This window comes from Centruroides sculpturatus, unplaced genomic scaffold (genome assembly GCF_000671375.1).
Source record: "Centruroides sculpturatus isolate CEXI.00-Female unplaced genomic scaffold, Cexi_2.0 scaffold41, whole genome shotgun sequence".
NCBI lineage: Eukaryota > Metazoa > Arthropoda > Arachnida > Scorpiones > Buthidae > Centruroides > Centruroides sculpturatus.
Genome location: NW_019384983.1, coordinates 893,040 through 914,623, shown reverse-complemented (window position 1 = coordinate 914,623; position 21,584 = coordinate 893,040). Strand labels below are relative to the sequence as shown.

The window sequence follows — 21,584 nt, the reverse complement described above, 5'->3', positions numbered from 1 at the left end:
AATATCAATAATAATAAATAATAACAAGGAAATAAATTATTCATAATGCTTATAAATTTTCAATATATAAAAAAAAAAAAAGAAATCAACACCGAGACGACGATATTCATTAACACTTCCAAGGTACTTTAATTACACGCGCCTCACGCGTGAATCGTTTAAATATACTACCCTTATTTTTTCTCCTAGTTGAATTTTTATCTGGTAGATGGCGCCTTCGTGGGGTATTTCTAAAGTAGTGTAATAATTATTAGAATTAATGCAAGCGACAATTAGATATTGAAACAAAATGAATTATCCCGGTTAGCCACTAAAGTATGAAAGAAAAGTATTTGAATTTATTAAGAGTAATTAAAGGGATAATTGGGTTAATATGTTTAATATTTAACAGTTCCACATCGCCACGGATAATAAGTTTGTTTATTGGCTTCGACGTCTTTCATCCCACAAAACAAATGCCTTCGTAGTAGATTTTTAATCTTTTAATTATCATTTTAAACATCAGTAAGGTATAGGCCTATAAAGTATTATAGTTTTGTTTTTTGACTCATGAATAGTCACACGGTTTAGTAGCCTCCGCTCCGACCGTGGCGAAACGTGATCCTGCCCTAACTATTAAAACGACATTAAATTGAATTATTTTCTTAGATTTCCATCTAAGAATTACATTTCTTCTAATATTTCCCTCGAACTAGTTTAACGCGCTGCATAGAATAACTTACGCTTAGGTTTAACTTATCTAATCCAGCGTTGTGTGCTTCTGTGATTTTCTGACGGCATAACTACCTTACCTTGGATTGTATAGTTCTAAATTATTTTAATAAATCTTGTATATATTTTAGAAAATGAACCATCTTTCTCACAAATTCTATAAACCGTTTGTATAATGTTTTAAAAATTAAATATTGTTACCTTCCGCTGTGTTTATCAGTCAGGCCTATAGTTTCTCTGCTGATAGCTGCGATTTAACAAAAAAAAAAAAATATGTTTAACGTAACGAAAAAAATGTATACTCAAGTTAATAAATTTAAATATATTTTCTTTAAATGGCATAAATGCATCTTTCCGCTATAGATTTTACGTTTAAAATATAAATTATCAGTCGCGTAATCTAAAATACGGATTTTCCTTCATCTTTACTAGCATCTTAGTATCCTATAAGACCATCGAGCGACGGCCTAATTCGTAAACGGACCTTAAATAAGATACGCATCAGGCCTACAAGTTGTTACAAACTGAAGAGTAAAGACAAAATTTATAGGCCTACATTACTACACTTGCTTTATCTAAAGCTAATACGAAATTGCTAAAGTTAAGGTTTTAATGTGTTTCCTTGTATGAGTTTCTTTTTTTTTTAAATACAAGTTTATTATTTAAAATGCAACAACACATTACACACTATATTCGGACAAGCGACAACACGACCAGATGATACCAACGAAGATAATTACAGTATATAGGTAGATAATATGTATACAGAAAACGTAAAAGTCCACCTTCTCCGCATCTATACTCTTCAGGATCTATCACCTGGACATCAAACCATCAGTCACTATACAGTTCTCACACAATTTCGCAACTATAAGAACATGACTACTTTCGGAAATACACTAGATTTGAGAATAGGATGAGTTTACGGGTCCAAAATTTCCCGTCTCTTTTTTTCACTTTATGTATCTTGCTCTTTTTTGCTTTTTATGTTTGATACTGTAACATAGGAGCTGCTGATAGATTCGGATGAGGTGCGGCATTCATACGCAGTGCAGGAAAACCTTTGTTGTACCAGTCCTCTTCGGTATCCTGTCGCATAGCTGCCATGTTTGGTGTAGGGTGACCCATAGAGAAATGCTGAGTAGCCATGGGTGGATAAGTAGATGTGGTCATGGGCTGATAGCGTGCTGCTGCAACCGAATTGATGGCGTTCGGCGGTGGGTACTGATAAGCACGCGATGTTGCGGTGGCCGTTGGATATATGTTCCTCATCATTCCGTTGCAAGTTGGCAACACTGACGGTGCAGCTAGGGCCTTCTGTAGCTGTTTTTCCTGTTTGCGATATTTTGCTCGACGATTTTGGAACCAAACCTGCAAAAATTATACATTTGAAAATCTAAAAATTGATAAAAGACGCGAAAAAGAATCGATAGTTCGGTAAAGGAAGAATAACGGAATATTAATTCTTTGAATGATTTATATTAATGATTCTCGTTTGATCAACCAACCGTCCTCTTATTGACATTAACCTGCCTACTTTTCCTTTTGATAATTTACAGTTAAAAATACTTTCTTCTATAATCAAGCGAATTAAAATTCGAATTCGAAGTCGGTCCGTTTGTCATTTACTTCCTTAAAAATATTCCTGATGTAAAACTTCCGAGTTACATTTCCTTATGTAATAATTAACTTTAATTGTAATTAAATTGAAAACATTCATTAAAATCCCAAAGATATATCGGCAAATTGAATAGTTTTATCGGACCTTCTGTGGCTGTCAACTTAGTGCATTAGGCCTACAATGTGTAGTAGGCCTGTTAATGAAAAAAGGAATACGTATTACTGTTTTTTTTGTTAAAGTAATGTTACGTAAAAGGTATTAATGAATGCTTTTCGGCCTTGTTAAATAAATAAAAGGCCTGGTATTATTTACTTAATAAAAAGAAATGGCCATTTTGACCGAACGCAATTTAAGTGAAAGAAAAAAAAAGTAAAAACGGGAAAAACGCAATTTATACTGCTACAGGTATTATATAAATCGTAAAAGCAAAACTTTATTGGGATTTTATCAAATTGAGAGTTTGTTTTCAAATCTCCGAGTTGCGATTTTATGGTTTTGATTTATCGAATAAAGCTCGACTTTATTCTTTTTCTCTTCTTTTTTTGATATTCTTATAGTAGGTTTGGATGAAACATTTTCTCAAGAGATGTTTTTATATCGAAGAATCAATAAATTTCACTGTATTTTTCTTATTAACATTAAAGATATATAATCATGCTTTTCTTTTTAATTAATTTTGCACAGGTGTAACTTCCAAAGTATATTAAATATAAGGCGCTTCTTGTGAAATGGCTCCTGTTTCTTTTTAGTAAGCTTATATCGAAACGTGTCTTTTCTTGCGAGCGGATTCTAAACTTACACACAATTTTACAACAATTTTTTGGCTGTAATTATTTCAGAACTTAATCTTTACGTAAAAGGATACTTTAAAATTGTTATAGTCTTATTCTGTTCAATAATGGAGATTTTTATAAGAGTAATCGTAAACATTTTTGCGAGTTGTCCGGTTGAAGTTTATTAATATATTATTTTATTAAATTTATGCACGATATTGTTTTATTCAAAGAATAGTCAAGATACAAACTTCATTTATCTCTACGAGACTACGGATAATCTAATTGTTTCACCATAACACAGTTCAATCGGACATAAAACATAATCATGCTGACGTCATGAGTTTTCTATAATAAAACGTCACTAAACAGAAGTTTAGATAGAACGTACGAAAGGTAGAATAATCGAATCATTATAAAGACAAAAAAAGCTCATTATCTGCTACCGAAGTTAATGATATTCGTGAAATGTTTTTCAAACAAATAATATTTGACTGATTTTATTCCGGTTATTCGTGACGAATATTGAATATTTTATGCATTCAGTATAAAAAAAGAGAGCTTTAAAAGATTTTTGACAGTTTCATTGGTTTGTCAAGTTCATTTCTGGTTGTTAACATTCAATGGACAAAATGTAGTCAAATAGCGTTGAAAAATGTGTTTAGTATTTAAAAAAAGTCACTGCTGGAAATCATTTTGTTTGAAATTGCAAATTAGTTTCAAATCAGAAGGAAGGAAAATAGCATTTTCTGCATGTTTGTTTTTACTTGAAGCCGAACGTGTTTTAAACTGGCTTTGTATGGCACATCCTTAATGTTTCATTATATGAAAATAGCTGATTAAATATAACTTTTACTTCTAAACACATAAGAAAACTTTGTTACTTATGTATCAGATATTTGCTTTTATTTTTTAAATTTATTCTTTAAGATCACGCCGTCGATGAATTAAGTATGTAGATAATAATATTAAAAGTAATAAATTATTAAAGACATGTTTAAAAACGAGAACGTCTTCTTTAATAATTCGGACTAGTTTCATGCTATTTTCTGTTAGGAATACAATTTTATAAAATCATAAAAACTTTTATATTATTCGTCAGCATAAAACTGTCGAGTTTTCTCAATGCAACTCATCACTATTCAGCATAAATTACAGATCCGTAAGTTGAGAAATTCGATATTCATCACGATTTTGTAAAGAGGGGAAAGGGGGTTTTAAAAAGGCATCAGTATTCGATATATCGATTGATAGCAAATTTTCAAGTGCATTTCAGTAGGATTTCATTGGAGTAAAGTCGAATCTGACATTAACGAACATTTAAAACTACAGAAAGAAAGCGAAGGAGGGGAAAAAAAGAAAAGCTTTTTCCATCGGTGTGTCAGCTAAGTTACAAAATCAATAGTAAGTAGTGAAGTATCTTTCAGACAGCAGAGAATGGAAGGAAAGAGAGGGGAGAGGGGGATCCACACACACAGAAGCTAGTCCAGACACATACCACGTACTTCTTTGGCTACATCTGTAGCGGGGCAGCGATGCAACATTAAGCAGGCGGCTAGGATACAAGGCACGACTTCAAATGATGATTGACAGTTGGAGCGAGCAGAGCCGCGGGCGGTCTTCGTCCCTGCAGAACAGGCAGAACGCTGTGTGCCGTCAAATTGAATTTGCAACTCGGACTCGTAGAGTAATGGACTTGAAGACGCTCACATCGCACGGACGAAAAAGCCTCCACCCCTCTCTTCACCACTCTGCAATCAGTGGATGTGCAATGACGGGCTCTTTTGGATTCTCTGGTAAAACTGGAAGGATTTGATTTGGCTCGGTAAAGAAGGTTTTGGTAAAGTTCTCCCGGAGAAATTACTTTAGTTTCATTGTCGATGAAGAAATAAGATTAGAATGGCGATCGTCTACTCGTTAAGGAGAAGCTTGCTTTGTTGATAAAGCAGGAATTGTAAAAGAGATGCTCTTTTGATTGAGATGCAGTTTGGCAAAAATAATCATACTTTACTAATAAATATATCCCGTGTTGATTTTTTTAATCTGCATATTCTACTTTCCTACTTTTGTTGTCGCGTCGGAATGTGATTTTATAAATTGATTTTAGATCACAAGTAGTTTTATATAAACTTATTCTTTATAATGTGTTTATGTATTGAGTTCGCTATTATTATTTTATTAACAAATAAACCTTCCGTTACAAATAACAAGAATTCTAATACGCAATTCATTGTAAAACACTGGTGTATTTAATAAAGTTAACAAATTTTACTAAGAAGGACTATTTAAAGTTTTTAACTTTATACTTTTATGGTAAATATTTTCAAACCTATATATTTTAATATCATTCTAGAAATGAATACTCGTAGACTGTTAATGTAACCTATATGCTTATATAAATAAATATATGAATATAATCGCGTATTAATACGAATAAAATTATATTCTTGCGTAAATTTATGAATTTCGAAGTAAATAGACCTACGAAAGATTAATGATCCTTTAAAAGCGTTTATCCTAATTAAAGTTTTTACCAACAACGTGGAATAATAGGATAGTAAAAGTAGAATAGGATAAATAAAGAAAAAGAAAGGATGTAGTAATTGGCCTGTTGTTCAGGATTTTTTAATCCAACTTCCAATGTTTATTTCCCAAAAAATCCAATAGAATTATAAAAGTAAATTCCAACTGAAAATTTTCCGAAGTAAAATAAAAAAGAACACAACATTGTAAAAATTGGATTATTTTTCAACTCCGCAGATAACAACTTCAAAAAACAAATCTTTAAATTTTGAAACGAAGAAATACGTAATTCAAACAGACAACAAAACGATTGAAATGACGGATAAAGTCCAAATGTAAGATTAAGGATTCTAAAAACGTTTTTAAAAATTCCGTTTTCCTCTTTTATAGAGTTAGTAGATCTAACTTTTACAAAATTTATTTATCGTAAATATTTAAATATGGCGGACAGTCTTTTTTTTCCCCTCTGCTTTTGTCACTTTCGTCTAACATGCGAATTAAAGAAAAACAGATTCAATTTATACGCGGAATGTTAAAAAAAAATGGATAATGTTTCTGTTAATAAACTTAAGTGGTGTAAAATAGATGTAATTATACAATTTAAATTTTATTAACACTGATCTATTTAATTAAGTTTATCAATCAACCTTGATTTTTTCTACAGGTTCGATAATTAAATAAGATTTGTCGGCCATTTTCCTTCCACAAAAACAAATTGTGATGTTTTCTGTGTTATTGTATTTTACGTACGATTGAGAATTTTTTTTAACTATATGTTAAAAATAAAAAAATACCCGAAGGAAGCGGAAAACGATACACGACTTAAAACGTTAGTCAAGAATGATATAAAATTCGATAATAAAGACTTGTCCAAGTGGTTTCATTATAATTAAATGAATTAATATAACCAGCACTAGGCATTAATGTACTGTATAGTACCTTATAAAGGTTTATTATAATAAACATAAATATGTTGTCATATTTATGTATAACTTATATATGAATATATAACTAGATATTTATATTTACCAACAATGATTACCAATATATCAGTATAGATATATATCTTGACAGAGTGATGTGGATTAATACAGACGCGTTAAGAGACACGTAGGCCTAAATCTCTTTTGATAGAAGCAGCGGAAACGAATTTAAATATTCTATGTTTCGAATTTAACAAATTAATAGATCTATAGCTTATTAGTAATCAAAACATAACATTTATGAAAAATTTTAAACTTTTAATTAGACTTACACGGTAAAAGATGCACTTCGAGGCCTACAATACGCTTTTCCAGTATCTATTTAAGCGATACTTTCGGAAGAATGATTTTAAACATTTCACAAAGAATTTAACGAATTCATTTCACAAGCCTTCAAATTAAATCATATTCTTGTATATTAATTACATTTGAAGTGTGAATTCGTATCAAGTATTAACTCTCCGTTAAATCTCACAAATGGCGACACTATCGGTCGGAAGAAGTGCTTTTAGTCTATGATCACTTATATCTACTCTTTTTTCCGAAGTTTTAAATTCGTCAAATGTTCTAAATTACAGAAATATTTTTTTAAAAAAATCAACCAGTAAAACAAAATCATTCTTTTCCCGTCTTGCATAAATTTAGAGTCGCGAAGGTAGACTGTACCGCAATCCGTAAATAAGACAAATATGAAAAATATGATTAGTAGGCCTAAAGCTAAACTATTAAGTAATTAAAAGCTAAATTAAATGATATACTAACAACATTGGCTATTTTTATCAAAACTAATGTTCAAGTTTTCGTTAGAGGAGCTCGAAAATGAATTTTAAGAAAAGCTAACTTTCTAATCCTAAAATAATCAGAAACAAACTTAATTAAAATCCTTATGTGCGCAAGCCTAATTATGATTAACCGTGATCAAAATTGAACATAATGATAAATTAATTTCTTTAAACACTCCGTTTATTTAATCATGATTCGATAACGAGCGCAATTGTTTCCCTGACAGAATTAATTCCGGAAGTTTTACACTTAAGAAAATACACACTGAAGACAAAATTCTACTAAATGTTCTGTAAAACTTTATAAATAAAGTAAAAATTTTAAATTAACAAATTAATAGGACGTCCGATTTTATCATTTTTATAATAATATTTGTATTTTCTCGACATTTCTATTATTATTATTGGTTAGAAGAAAGAATTGTTTCGGATTCTGTAGTAAACAAAGCTAGAACGTAAGTCTGGGAAAAAACATTAAGTTTTACGTATACAAGGCACAAAATATAATTTAGATATCTCAGAATTTATAAAACCAACACTATAAATATCTTTTGAGCGCAAAATTCGGTTCTTTATAAATGCATTTTTTTAAAAATGCGTTCGTAAATGACGCATTTTGTTATTAGAATCTACTTTTTAATACTTGAATTAGAAATTCGGAGTATTTTAGAGTACCGCGTCACAGGCCTTAACATTAAATGTAAGAAATGGGCTAAATGAAATGTATGTTATTTTAAAGAAGAAAATTTAAAAAATTCGGAATCTGACAAGCGAAAAGATACGTTAATATTAGGCTAAATATATTCTTTGCGATCCTTTTTATTGTCCAATCGCATACGATTGTTAAGTTAAATAAGTTTTAATATGTGTAAAACGAAGGATAGTAACGTTATTAATAGTAAAATCGCTATATCAGTTGTATTTATTAAAGAAGAAATATAGTTTATAAAAAGGAAACTGTGTAAGATATCGGATAAATTCGTTCGTTCAATCAAATTTAAGAGAACGCGATTTTAAATGAGATGATAATTCGATAATTGTGTTTTCATCCGCAAGATATATTAAAACAAATCGGGACAAAACAATCAAGGTCGTCGGGGGAGAAACAGTAATATTAATAATTTTATCTCAATTCGATAATTATCCATCCGACAATTAATAAAATTAAATTTTCCAAAAGGTATTTAGGATGGAATGAATCTGTCTTCACACATTTGTAAGTAACTTATATGTATGTATGTATAAAAATAGAGATATTTTACGAGAGAAAAAAGGTTGACTTTGTCCCTTTGCAAATATGGCGTCGGATCGCGACAGATGTTAACAATGGCCACCAGAGTGCGCTGATGGAGAAGAAAATCACTTCTCTACATTTCAGTCACCGGGGCAGAAATATTAAAGAGTCGTTGATTGCATTTAAGTTCATCGGCCTTCACTAACTTTATAATAAAATCTGTCTTTGTAGTTAGCTCGATCAAGAAAAGAAATTCCCTATGTGATTCCATTCTATGAATGATGAGGGAAAATCATAAAAGGAGACAGAGATCGTCGGTTCCGTATTTACAAGCAACCGGCGATGATAATATTAAAGAAATAATTGTAAAATTTATTTTATACTACACATATACGTTGTAGATTGAAGACAGACTGTAGAGGGATATTATGATTATTTTATAGTATTTTCAGAAATGAAATAGTGGCCTACATTTTGTGTTTGGTATAGAGTTACAGACAGAAAACACCGTTTCTAGTCCGTAAATATATAAAATGCAATTTAATTTAATAGACTCTGCTTAAAATTTAATTAGGCCTTTAATATTTAAAGCGCGTGTAAAAAATTCCGATTAAAATATTTTAACTCATAAATTAATTTATGTGTTTTTAAAATTTTCTATCTATTAGAAATGATAATATTTTAAATTAATAAAATTAATTATGAACATTTATTTTTGAAATAAATTTCTAATTCTGAAACGAAGAGAATCATACTTCCTGTCAAAGTACGCGTGTTATGAAGATAAGCCAAACATTTCTTATCAACTCCGTATTTACCTGTATACGTGCTTCATTCAGCTTCGTTATTCTTGCTAATTCTTCCCGGCAATATATATCTGGATAGTGACTTTTGGCAAATGCCGCTTCAAGTTCTTGCAACTGTTCTTGTGTGAATGTTGTCCTGTGTCGTCTCCTGGCAGGTGTTGGAGGGCACGTTCCGTTTCCAGTTGGTGTTGTACCCGTTCCGTTGCTGGGAGAAGTGGTCGGAGAACTTCCAGCTGACGGTAAAGCCGTTCCTAATGGGTTCCCTTCAACTTTTAGTTTCTTAAAAGCACCTTCTTGACCTGCATAATACAAAATAGGGATTAGTGGGTGGTAAGCTGCAAAAGCGCAAACAGCCGTTCTCTACTGTTCTATTCGACAAAGAGATCTAAATATAACTTCTTATCCTTCTATTCGCACATTTTCAGTATAAAAATTAAAATAAATTCTCTTAAATTTATGAATCTATACAAAATTTTATTTCTCTAAAACGACTACCGTTTAAACAGTCTAATTTATGATTCCGGAATTGTTAAAAATGCCAATTTTCAATTCGCTTATATCTGCGTCATAAACAGATGGGGTATTGCTTCTACTATTCCCTCTCCTGGCAGACAATCTCAATACTTTTGACCCCTTGCTGAGTCTTGTGTTCAGTAGCTCTACAGGCCTCACTGAACTGGAATCTATAGCCAACTCCTCAAACAGTACAGGAACAACTATAGAAACCTACTAAAGTAACTTTTAATTAATTACAGATTTGTACATATCTCTATTTCTATCTATTACAAGCTGTATAACTAAATTTACAGCCCGATTAGTTGAGAATTAAGATTAAAGTGGTTAAACTATCGGAATTTTAAAGTTTTCGTTTGTTAAATGGAGTCTAAATGAGCTTATAATATAGGCCTAATAAAAATTTTCTATCAAGGAGATAGGACGTTTAACTGTTTAATCGAAATTAATAACTGAAAATATAGCAAGTGTATAAAAAATACATACTTTATAAAATTATTTAAACAAAAAAAAACTGAATCAAATTACAAAATAAAAATTATTTTAATACGAAAAGGATCGAATCGAAGTAAATTGAAGACGTTCGGACAAATTATCAGTTTTATTGTTAAATTGAGTTTGAACGAATTCATTAACAAGTTAAATAAATAACATAGAAATCATGTGCAATAGGTCTACTTCTAAAGAATATGAAAATCATTCTTTTTATTTTAAAAATAATTTTAAAGTTACAAACTTTGTTGACAAGTGATTCACTTTTAGACAGCAATGGTAATTGTCTTGAACTGCAAAACATATGGTATGACTTCAATTTCCACAGTGCATGTGCAATTCAACATTTAACGATCAAGAAATGATTAATTTAATTTTAACTTTTAATATCTAATATTTACTAATCAAATACCATATATATTCTTAATATATGCCAATAAATAAATAAAGTGTTAATAATTTNAAATAAAAAGTAAGTTTATTCGGATTGAATTAAACTTTCTTGACATCGGATAACTCATGAATATATATCTACATTCATATCTAACCGCTAAAGAGGTTTAAGTACATACATTTTTAATAAAATAATTGTTTATAAGATTTAGGCCTATAAATATATTGAAATTTTTATTTACTACATCAGTTTGGCTATATTAGATAGAGCCGAATACTGAAAATATGCTTACAATCAAAATAGTAAAAGGTAATTTACGGTATTGATAGTAAAGTTATCAAAATAACTAATCTAAATATTTCATTATTACATAAGTTGAATTAGGTTAAGTCATGAAGTAGAATTCCCAACGTCCTTTATCTCTGTATGATTATAGCGGATTCAAGCAACGAATGCCCTAATAAGTTTGTAATATTAATGATAACTTTCTGAAATGTATAATATACAATTTTAGATAAATTTAACTGATTTTTAAAATATCCTACAATCTTATAGGTCATATAATCTACAAACAGCATGAAACAAACGTAGGCCTGAAGTATAGCGTAATATAACAAATTGAGTTGAAAAGATTTGAGAAATTTTTTCATATTTAAAACTAATTCAGTACATTTACTATTATAATTGCTAATTAGAAAGCCCGTAAAATTATAATTGTTGATAGTCATTTTGTAAGTAAAGATTGAAGAACTCTTCTAGATAACCCGCTAAATATTAACCCGATCATAACTTCTTATTCAAACCAAGTTATTCTGCTCTATTCAATTGAATCTCGGAGAAGCCTTTACATAGATGAAGATAATTATTTTTGAAAAATTCAATTTACTGGTTTTCATTCGCTTACAAATTGTTTATTGATTGTTAACTTCTTTTGCTAATCGTCTGACGATGTTAAAATGGCTCTCCCTTAATATCTTAATCATTTATTCTATGTTTAAAAAGAACAATACGGTAGATTTTGATTGAATTCAAATTTTATAAGCAAAAAGTAACAAATAAAAACTGCAAATTGCGACTTCGTTAAATTTTTGCATTCTGTAGTAGTTAGGCCATGGAACAATAATTTATTCTCTTGTATGAGTTTTTATTTTGATTTTGATTAGTGTATAAAATAGCTGAGCTACTTCAGTAATTTATTTTATTATAGGCCTTCAATTTTCTTTTATTTCGATTGTTTTTATTTATTCTCTTCCGTAAAATAACGGCACTCGCAGATTTAAAAACGATGTAAATCTCGTTCGAAATAAAATATTTACATTACACATTGCTTTTACGTTATTCTCAAAAAATATAAACAAATTCATATTTAACTACATACAATTTACAAGTTTACAAATATATTAAAATGTTATGTTCATTAAATAACTTAGACTGAAGTCAAATAACTCATTAAGATGAATAAAAACTAAAATTTTAACTACTTCAAAGTAAAATTAAAGAAAAATCATTATTTAGAGAAAAACTAAAACAACGCTTATAACTTTCTTAGTTAATAAAACTAAACGCGAAATAGCAAGTATATTGATAAAGTGATGTGCACGTAATAGAATGATAAAATAACCACAGTAAAAAACATGCTAATAATAAAGATAAAGATAATTAAAAACACTAATCACGTTTACTTTCTCAAATGCTGAGTTTACAACGTATCTTGCTCTAGGAAGAAGAAGCTTACAGTCGGCCGCCATCTTTCTAACAGAGTGAGAATTTAAATTACATACCAACGGATTAAATAGAATTAATGTATTATTAAGCAATGATTTAATTTATATAATTAGTAAGAGATGATAATTAATCGTATAATCCGATATAATTAAAAGTATAGGCCTATATATAAGAAGCGTCATCTTCTTAAGTGATGTCGGAAATGTCAACATCCAGTTTTACATTTCGAAATAAGAAAAGATTGTTCTAAGAATGAGGGTTATAATCAATGTAAAAGAGCTTAAATTTACGATTAAGAAATCAAATTTAATTGTATTATCAAAGGCCTTAGATTTTAAAAGTTATGGTCTGTGAAAAAGATGTTTGCGAAATGAGTAGTTGCAAAAGCCTATTTTGGTATTGAAAAATTGAAATATGGATGGAAACCGAAATCGTATAGAAGACTTGATTAAAGCGAACAATTTCGGCAAGGAAACTGAGAATATAATTGAATTTGCGATAACGTCAAACGCAAAAAATTTCCCAACTTTTTTCCACCCTAGTCATTAACTCGGTAAAAATCATAAAGCAGTATAAGAAGCGCTAATTCATGATTGTATAAAAAACAGTATAAAAACCGGATTTAATTAAAGGAACAATAGAAAAAACGAGGTGGATAGATGTAAAAGTGTTACCAATCCAAAGAGATGTTGACAAAGTACGGCTGAAGAAATACAATACACAATCCAAAGCAAACTAAAAGAATCCCAAACGGCAACGAAGGCAAAAGTGATGGCTGTGCTGTCACAGACAATCAGTTCAACAGAAATTTCCAGGTACATCGCACCAGCTAATAGAATTTCCAATTTAATAACATGAATGGGATGTACGCCAGTCGGGTTGTTACTCTACATTATAACCGAAAAATGAAGATTTATTCTTATATTCAATTATACGGAAGAACTACTTAGAGTGTAGTAATTTAGGTTGATTTATTGAATTTATTAGGAAACGTGCGAACTAAACTTACCCACGTGTTCCTCTAGGCTACGAGTGTCCAGACCATAGAGTGCTGCAAAATCATCACATTTTCTCTTCTGTCTTTCTTCCATCATCTGATGCTCTTCGGTCATTGAATGCGAGAAAAATCACACCCAACACTTTGTACCTACGATGACAATATCGCTGGCCCTAACCAAAAGTGACTAACTAAGTTACCAGAATACGGTCTTATAAAGCAACACCTGTCTCTATGTATATATCTTGTTCTAGACCAATCACAGTTCACTGTGGATCTGGGGTCACGGATGCAAAGACAGACTTGCACAAGCTCCCACATGATTGGTTCTCTCTCTCCACATTCTCTGGTCGGACAGCTCTCCATGCAAGAGGCGTTTCCTTCAAATCGATTGTTCCTGTCAGCCCGTACAGTTCTACAAAATTAGTAAGTATTTTTTGGAAAATTTCTACTTTACTCCATACTCTTACTTTGTATGGCTGGATGTTCTTCCTATCCAGATAAATGTTTCGAATAAATATGACGAAAATCCGATCTGCTTCTAACCAAAGAAAAGACGTGGAGATAAAATGATTATAACGTAAATTTAGCGAGCTAAATTACGTTCGAGGATTGCGAAATTAAATCACGGATGGCGGCCACATAATAGAGGGAGAGGAAGGCGCTGCACACATTCACCAGAAAACTCTTGCTATATAAGCATTGGTTGTGACCATTCAACCTTTATGCTACGAATGATGAGGGACTGTCTCATGTCCGACTTGGTAAGTACCAGCACAAATTACTTTTTGCAGTTTTTAGCGCTTGTTTTCTGTCTACTTTAATATCTTAATCAATTTCGCGATCTGTCTATTATGTTTGGCTTGCTTATATTATATTTGGCTTCATGTCTAAAATACCAATTTTCTAATATACCCCAAATGACCTCTTAATCAGCTGGTAAAAATCTAAAATAGCTGTCTAAATAGATGATTCCCATGTTTTCTATTCGTTCAGTATCTTTCGATCAGAAGTGAATACATTCCTCAACTCTAGCAAAAAACAAAAAAATTGTCTGCTAATAAATTTAAATAACCCTTACCTTCGTTAAAGCTCGTGCATCGTTCTTCCTTCAAACTTTTTTCGAAACGATAATCTACAGAAAAATACTTTTTAAATATATATGAAAGTCATAAAAGTGCTAAAAAGTAGAAATTAACGTTTTAACTTACGACTTAGGCCAAGATAATGAAAGTGCATCTTTCAAGATGGCGCCGGCGATAAACAGCAACAAACGATCAAGAGAACAACTCAATCTACGTGTTGAAAGGAAGAACACGTGCTTGGGGTTAGGTAGCAGGTTGTGAAAACACGATCCAAGAAGCGGGCCAGGCCACTCGGCGGGGTGCCCACTGCTGACAATAGAGACCATCTGACAGTCGGCTTGTGTGCCACGTGCCTCATGCAACCGAACTGCCTCCCTCATTACATCGGCTTAGGATTCTATAATACTTACAGCAACTATAAAGCCGGTAATAGGGTGACAAATGTTGACGTTGGGCACACGTGTGTGTTCATCTATTCTGTAGTTGGCGCTTAATTGTTCAGAGGGCTCTTCAACTCTGATGGCCTACGGCACACAATGAATCTAGACCTTTAAGACTTGGCTTTTAATCTACAGGCCTACCTGAGTACTTTTGTGTGATAAATGTGAAGCATTATAAAAAAGGATCTAAAGATCCGCTTATTTATTATTTAAAGAGTTAATGAAAATCAAAAAGACAAAACATTTAACAAGGAAAAGCACTATAACATCTTATAAATACTTCACGATTTTTACAATCCGAAAAACACGGGGATATTTATTTAGTTTAAAATTTAAATAGATGAAAATTAAATCTAAATTGTATTTATTAATTGCTGAATTATTTATTACTAATTTTGAATAGGTCTACATTCTGATCATCTCTTTTTAAACAGATGCAATTTACATTATAATCATAATTCCCTTCCGATATAACATTCAGTTTAGGAATGTTTTGATATTTATTTTTAACAATCTTATATTCGCATAATTAGGCCTGCTTGCTATTTCTTAAATTTATTACTTAAAATTTTATATTCAACGCTAAAAATTAAAATTTTCTTTGTGTATTCATATAAATAAACATATTTGTTTAAATTTTAATTATAAATGTGCATTAAAAAATTTATATTTTTTACTAATCTAAAAAGACTAAATAACTTGTTTTCTGCAATTGTTTACTTTCTTCGTCTATTGAAATCTTATTAGGCCTATTATTTTAAGTATAATATTTTCATGTTTATGAAGTTTATAAACTAATATTATATGCAGATTTTTTAAATTTATACTTCTAAAGCGCAATATAGGTCTATATTTAGAATAGGGCATTTAATTTTGCAATAAGAAACGTTTTTAAACAATTGTCATAAATGTAGATAAATGTAGCCTTACAATAAGAATTGAAGTGTTTTAGTGTTAACAGCAGTTTATAGTTTATAAAAAATAATTACAGATTTCTATTAATAATTCAATACTATGTTTTAATAATGACTTATATTAATAGAACCTTGTTGGCCTTATAATAAACTATAATTGAAGGAAGGTATTATTTAAATATGAAATATATATCTTACAAGTGTAGCCTAGTTTTCATTTTGTACTGTTGATATTCTGGATTGAATTTCTTTAATAATAAAATAAATTTTTATTAATTGTAGACCCAGATACTTTAGAAAAATAAGCTTTCCTGAAGATAATCAGTTAAAAAAAAGTTTAACTTAGAAAAAAAACACTTAAAAACTGTATAATCAACGTTAAATTATTAATTTCACAATGATATCATTTTTTTATCACGAAAGTTTAGGTTAAAATTATTACAAAACAAATAATATTTGCAATTTCTAACTTATTGGTCTATCGATAGTCCGTTTATCTAATCTCCTTTAAAGGCTTTGCTCTATAGTCTAAAATTAGTTATAGATGTCAATTTAAATAAAGTATGATTTTTAAATTATTTAAAATTGAGGATAGATGTGTGATTCGATTTCTATTAGGGCTTCTAAAATAGATTTAAACGATCGGATTAATCATTTGGTTGATTAGTAAATTTATTAAAGATAAAAGAATTACACTATTAAATCTATAGGCCTAAATAACTATTGAATTTGTTAAATGGTTTCTAATAGTGCAGAGAATTTTTCAATTTATAGCGGAATTTATATAAAATTTAACAAATTTAAATCATAAATGTTTAGTTTCATTTTACAATTAAATAATTTCAATTTTTTTTATAAAGTAGAAAATGAATCATGATATAATCATGATTTTAAATACCGAAGAATTCACTTAATTTAATCTTATTTAGATATTTAATTCAATAAATTATTGAATAAACTATTTTATTATTATTATCATATAATTGTTTATGAGTTATGTACAGTAAAATACCCGTAAAACTGTCTGCGACAAGAGGAGAAGCTTAAGTCTTGTGAAATCTGCTTACAATTTCACAAAAGAGGAAAATTGAGTTTATAATTTACACTTAAATACACAAATATGAAGTTTGAGTTAATGCTACAAGATAAAATTTAAGAAAGATTTCAATGAAGTTTAACCTAAATAATTTTATTTGATATACAGTATTTGAAGAATCGTTTATTTTTATGATATATTTTAACAAATTTTATTGGATTATATTCGTTTGATATACGATTTATTTCATATTAAAAATATACCATTCAAATACAGGTAAATTTATAAAAATTACTAGCTTTAATACTGAAAAATATTTTTGTATCTTAAAATATTCTTTTCAGTATGTTAAGTTAGGTTACAAAATAACAATAGAAAAACAGTTACGTGTTAAATCATATTTGGTTATTAGTATATAATTTTCAAGTTGAACAAAAAGTTAATGAATCCAGTTGAAGATTCGAAAACATTTATCGACATTTAAATATCATAATTTGTATAAATTTACCTGTTGTTTGAATGTTTTATTTTACCCTAGGACAAGATTTAAAATAGCTATTGTATGGACTTGTTTCTTATCTTCAGAACTTAATATAAATCTATTAAATTTCATATAAGTTCTAACAAAATATAATAAAATTTTATATATAAAACTAGACGTTTTCTATCTCGTAAATCGAAACGTAAACATCATAATTTATTAATTTATTTGAAAAATGTAACTTGTGAAGTAGAATATAGAGAAGATTCATTCTACTTTTTGTATTCTAAACCTTATACACAGCATTTCAAATGTTATAGCTTATAAGTTTTATATAAAAATGTGTTCCATAAAAAAGTCCAAGAAACTAAATATAGTCACGTATAATTTTATGCCGGATTAAAAAAAAAGCATTTAATATTTTATTATGAAAGTTAAACTAAATCACCAAAGAAAATTCACAGATTTAAAAGACTTTTAATATATTCCAGATTACGACTTTGCTTAGCGGGATCGTAATCTTACTCGATAATAAAATATAATGAACATTTTTTTTATATCTCTTCGTTTAAATCATTAATTACTTTATTATAGAAACTATAATTAGAACTAGAAAAAATATATAACACATAGTTAATCTTTTATGTAAATTTAAAGAAAAGATCTTGTTTTTAATCAAATTTCTTGATTTATAAGTAAATGAATATTTCTTAATTGCAAATTTTTCTTTTCAGTTTTGAAACAACCAAAACATGAAACCAAATAAAAATTTGAAAATGTAAATTAAAACTAAATAACTTAATAATTATTAACGATTTTCATGTTTCAAATACGTTAACAGAAACAAAATGTTTTTTTAGGCGTTTAGATTTTGAGCTAAATAATCTAAGGATTTAAGTTATTATTTAGGGATAACACATTTAAAAATTTTATCAATACCTACTATTTTAAAATTAAAAAGAATGTTAAATAAACAAAAAGATAAATAATAGTTTATTTTGCTGCGATGTTGTTTTACAAGGAATTTGAAAATTTTCTTTTCGTGCTTTTGATTTAATTAGATTATACATTTCAAACTATTGAAAATATGAAAATTTCTTTTCCAAATACAATTTAAGTATGTCAAGAATCAGTTCTGAATAAATTAATATTCTGCCTTTGGCGTAAAAACAAAATTTTTGGAATTAACGAGTGTTTATTAATCAACATAATGTAAAATATCTAACAAATTCCATCAAAATGTATATAAAAGAGAAATACGTCTCAGTTAATGACAGCAAATTGACACGACGAATTTCAAATTCCATTTACATCCTATTAATCAGTAAATGAATTATTTACCGATCGTTTAAATAAAATTGGTGAGATACTACTTCAAAAATGATTAATTCTTCAGAAAAAAAGAGAAAACATTTAAAACGCGTCTAATCGTATTTATTAACACAATAGAACAATACAGCTAATCGATCTTTATGTTTATATGTTAAAAAATTAGGATATTATTGTTTATTATTCGAGCAATTTCACCTAACAAAAGAATCGAGTAAAAGTATTAAAAAAAAGAAAAAAAAAAGCAAAGCTGTGCAGATGGCGAGATAGACACTCAGGTTTCCAAAACTACATCATCTCCCTAATGGGGGACGGCACCTTTGCTATCTAACGAGTGCGTACTGCGCATGTGTAACTGATGTAGGACCCCAGATGGATAGAAGGGAGACTGCCCGCCCCTATAATCAACGAAGCCGCTGGGAACAAGGCTAGTAAATTGAATAGCTAGTAACCCCCCTAGAGGTAGCAAAGGGACGCAGGTGGACCCGTGCTTTAGGTAGACCCCCTAAGGCATCGCGCCAGTTGTTCGCACCCAATTAAGTCGTAGTGCAATTTTGTGCAGCAATGGAGTGATAATTGAAACGATGCAACTTTGAGATCCACTCCCCCTGTACTACATGGTGATTGACTGAATGGGAGGAGCTTTGACCAGATCATGAGTTACTTGTCTATCAGGATTGATTTAAATTTCTATGCATATATGAAAATTTGAATTTTACTTTTATTCTTTGTTTTATATTCCCACTCAAAATTTTAATGAAATTTTGTATATTTCTTTAACAAAATGATGTTTAATTAAAGTTTACAAAATAAAAATAAAAATAAAAACAATTTATAAATTTGAAAATTTATATTTTTTAATCAAATTAAATTTAAAGCTTACAAGTAGTTTTATTATAGTTTTCTTTTTTTTAAACATTTTATTTTATTTAAATAATTACTTTCGATGACTAAGTGCGAATTCATGGTAAGTCAAGTAGCCATCGTTGTTTAAGTCGTCTTCTGAGAAAAGAAGGTCGATGATTGCTTTAAAAAAGAAAGAAAAAAAAATCATAAATTTTTATGCGTTGTAAAACATCTGTTGTAATATTCACCAACCGTGGTTAGATGATGGCCGTGATTAGATAGTATCAGCAGTAATTTTAGCCTACTTTTCCTACTCAATTAGGATATCTCTAGTGAGGTCTTGTTTAAGTACAAATTTTTACAACACTTATCACGTGTTGTGTAGAATTATTGGCAATCCGATCCCACAAAACACGTGTCGGGGTTACTTTGTGTGGCGAGAGGCAGGTTGTACTACTTCAGTAACAAAACTCTAAAGCCCATAGTGTGTTTAATATAGCGCTTAGTAAGCCGTGAAGATAAACGTGTATAATGGGTCACATGGATTGTTTTTAATCGTCATATTTGAATAACGAGATATTCTTATTAAGTGCATCAGCTGATTCGTAATGGTGTTATCTCTTTATGAAAAATATTCAGAGTAATTTGCATGAAATTTTATAAACAGATTATCGTTAACATGAATTGAGAATTTGATTCGGATAACCTAATTGTCAAGTCGAGTTTTTACGCTGGGTTATTTATATTATTCGAAAGTGATGCCAACCTTTCTCTTTCTCTTTTCCTCTTACTTACTTTTTTTATAGTTTTGACCTACAAAAATTCTGTTTATCTTTAAAATCTTTTAAAATTCTAGAGGTCTGCTGCAAACCGAAAATTCTATCCACAGGCTTTTTTTTTATAAATCTGGTTTTTCTTTAGGATAGACCCACTAAAATGTTTTTTGACGTCTTCATTTTTGTTATGAATTTATTTTTTTCTTTAACAAATAATTGATAGCTAAGATACAATACTTACTATTTGGACGTTAAAGATATACAATACGAAACGAATATTATTAATAAATATTGCTTTCATATAATCCTAGAGTTTTAATTATCTTACAATTTACTATAATTATTATAACTAACAATTATTATAAGTTTAAGCTTAGTAAAGTTTATATAGGCTGGGAAAATTCTTAAGTCGTAAGCTAGTATTAAATATTCAAAATTAAAGATAAAATTACGCTTCTATTCTTTTTTCCTAGAAAGAACATTGCAGANTTAAACACGTATCTCACATTAAATATTTAAGTTATATTCTATAAATTAATATATTAGCTTTATAATAAAGATCTGTAATTTTTTTTTATCTTGTTTTAAACAAAGAAACTGATTTCAAAATAGGTAACTATCACGTATGTAGATGAAGAAGCTTATGAAAAATGTTTATTTATTGCGAAGAAATCTTAAATTGGCGTAAGGAGGTCCTGTAAAATGATAAATAAAATTATTATGATTCAATTATGATTTAATAATAATGATAAATATCTTATATAACCTATTTCATTTTGTTTTAATACGGAGCATGCAATTAAATCTACCAGGATAAATAATAACGAAAACATTAAGGTATGAAGATTAATAAATTTATCTATCTACATAATAGCTTTAAATAATTAATAACATCTTTAATTTCGTTTTAAAACTTATAAAAATACGAATTAAATTATTTTATTTATTTATTTTTTTTTGCTAAATCAAAATTTAAATGTTGAGAAATATTTAGATATCAATTAGAAATATTTTAAGCCTACAATACTTTTTAAAAAAATCATTCTGATCTTTGATATAAGTATAAGCCTACAGACTATCATTAGTTTAATGTAGTCTCTACATTATTATTTTAAATTGATCT

General features: G+C 29.2%; 2 protein-coding genes across 6 annotated transcripts in view; both read right to left on the bottom strand.

The window, feature by feature from the left end:
* Positions 1-1,196: 1,196 nt before the first annotated feature.
* LOC111632819 (homeobox protein prophet of Pit-1-like) lies at positions 1,197-15,319 on the bottom strand. 2 transcript variants are annotated; one of them, XM_023377346.1, is made up of 4 exons: positions 14,766-15,319; positions 14,636-14,689; positions 9,446-9,732; positions 1,197-2,082 (listed from the first exon to the last, which is right to left on the bottom strand). In XM_023377346.1, the coding sequence occupies exons 1-4, from the start codon at positions 14,791-14,793 to the stop codon at positions 1,696-1,698; spliced, it is 756 nt and encodes a 251-aa protein (XP_023233114.1). In that variant the 5' UTR covers positions 14,794-15,319; the 3' UTR covers positions 1,197-1,695. The 2 variants fall into 2 exon arrangements, with proteins under 2 accessions (XP_023233114.1, XP_023233113.1); XM_023377345.1 differs by lacking the exons at positions 14,636-14,689; positions 14,766-15,319 and adding an exon at positions 13,567-14,587.
* Positions 15,320-19,682: 4,363 nt separating this feature from the next.
* Positions 19,683-21,584, bottom strand: part of LOC111632822 (multiple coagulation factor deficiency protein 2 homolog) — a 78,574-nt gene continuing 76,672 nt past the window's right edge. For all 4 annotated transcript variants that reach the window (XM_023377351.1, XM_023377350.1, XM_023377349.1 and 1 more), the window contains one exon: positions 19,683-19,865. In XM_023377351.1, coding sequence (XP_023233119.1) covers positions 19,777-19,865 — 89 coding nt within the window. In that variant the 3' untranslated portion in view covers positions 19,683-19,776. The remainder of the gene's footprint in view (positions 19,866-21,584) is intronic.

Excerpts from the sequence above, each read along its gene's own strand:
- LOC111632819 (XM_023377345.1), bottom strand. The coding sequence starts at position 13,669 with ATGACCGAAGAGCATCAGATGATGGAAGAAAGACAGAAGAGAAAATGT. Across the intron at positions 9,733-13,566 it reads TAGCCTAGAGGAACACGTGG|GTCAAGAAGGTGCTTTTAAG; the intron begins GTAAGTTTAGTT and ends TGTATTATGCAG. Across the intron at positions 2,083-9,445 it reads TGAATGAAGCACGTATACAG|GTTTGGTTCCAAAATCGTCG; the intron begins GTAAATACGGAG and ends TAATTTTTGCAG.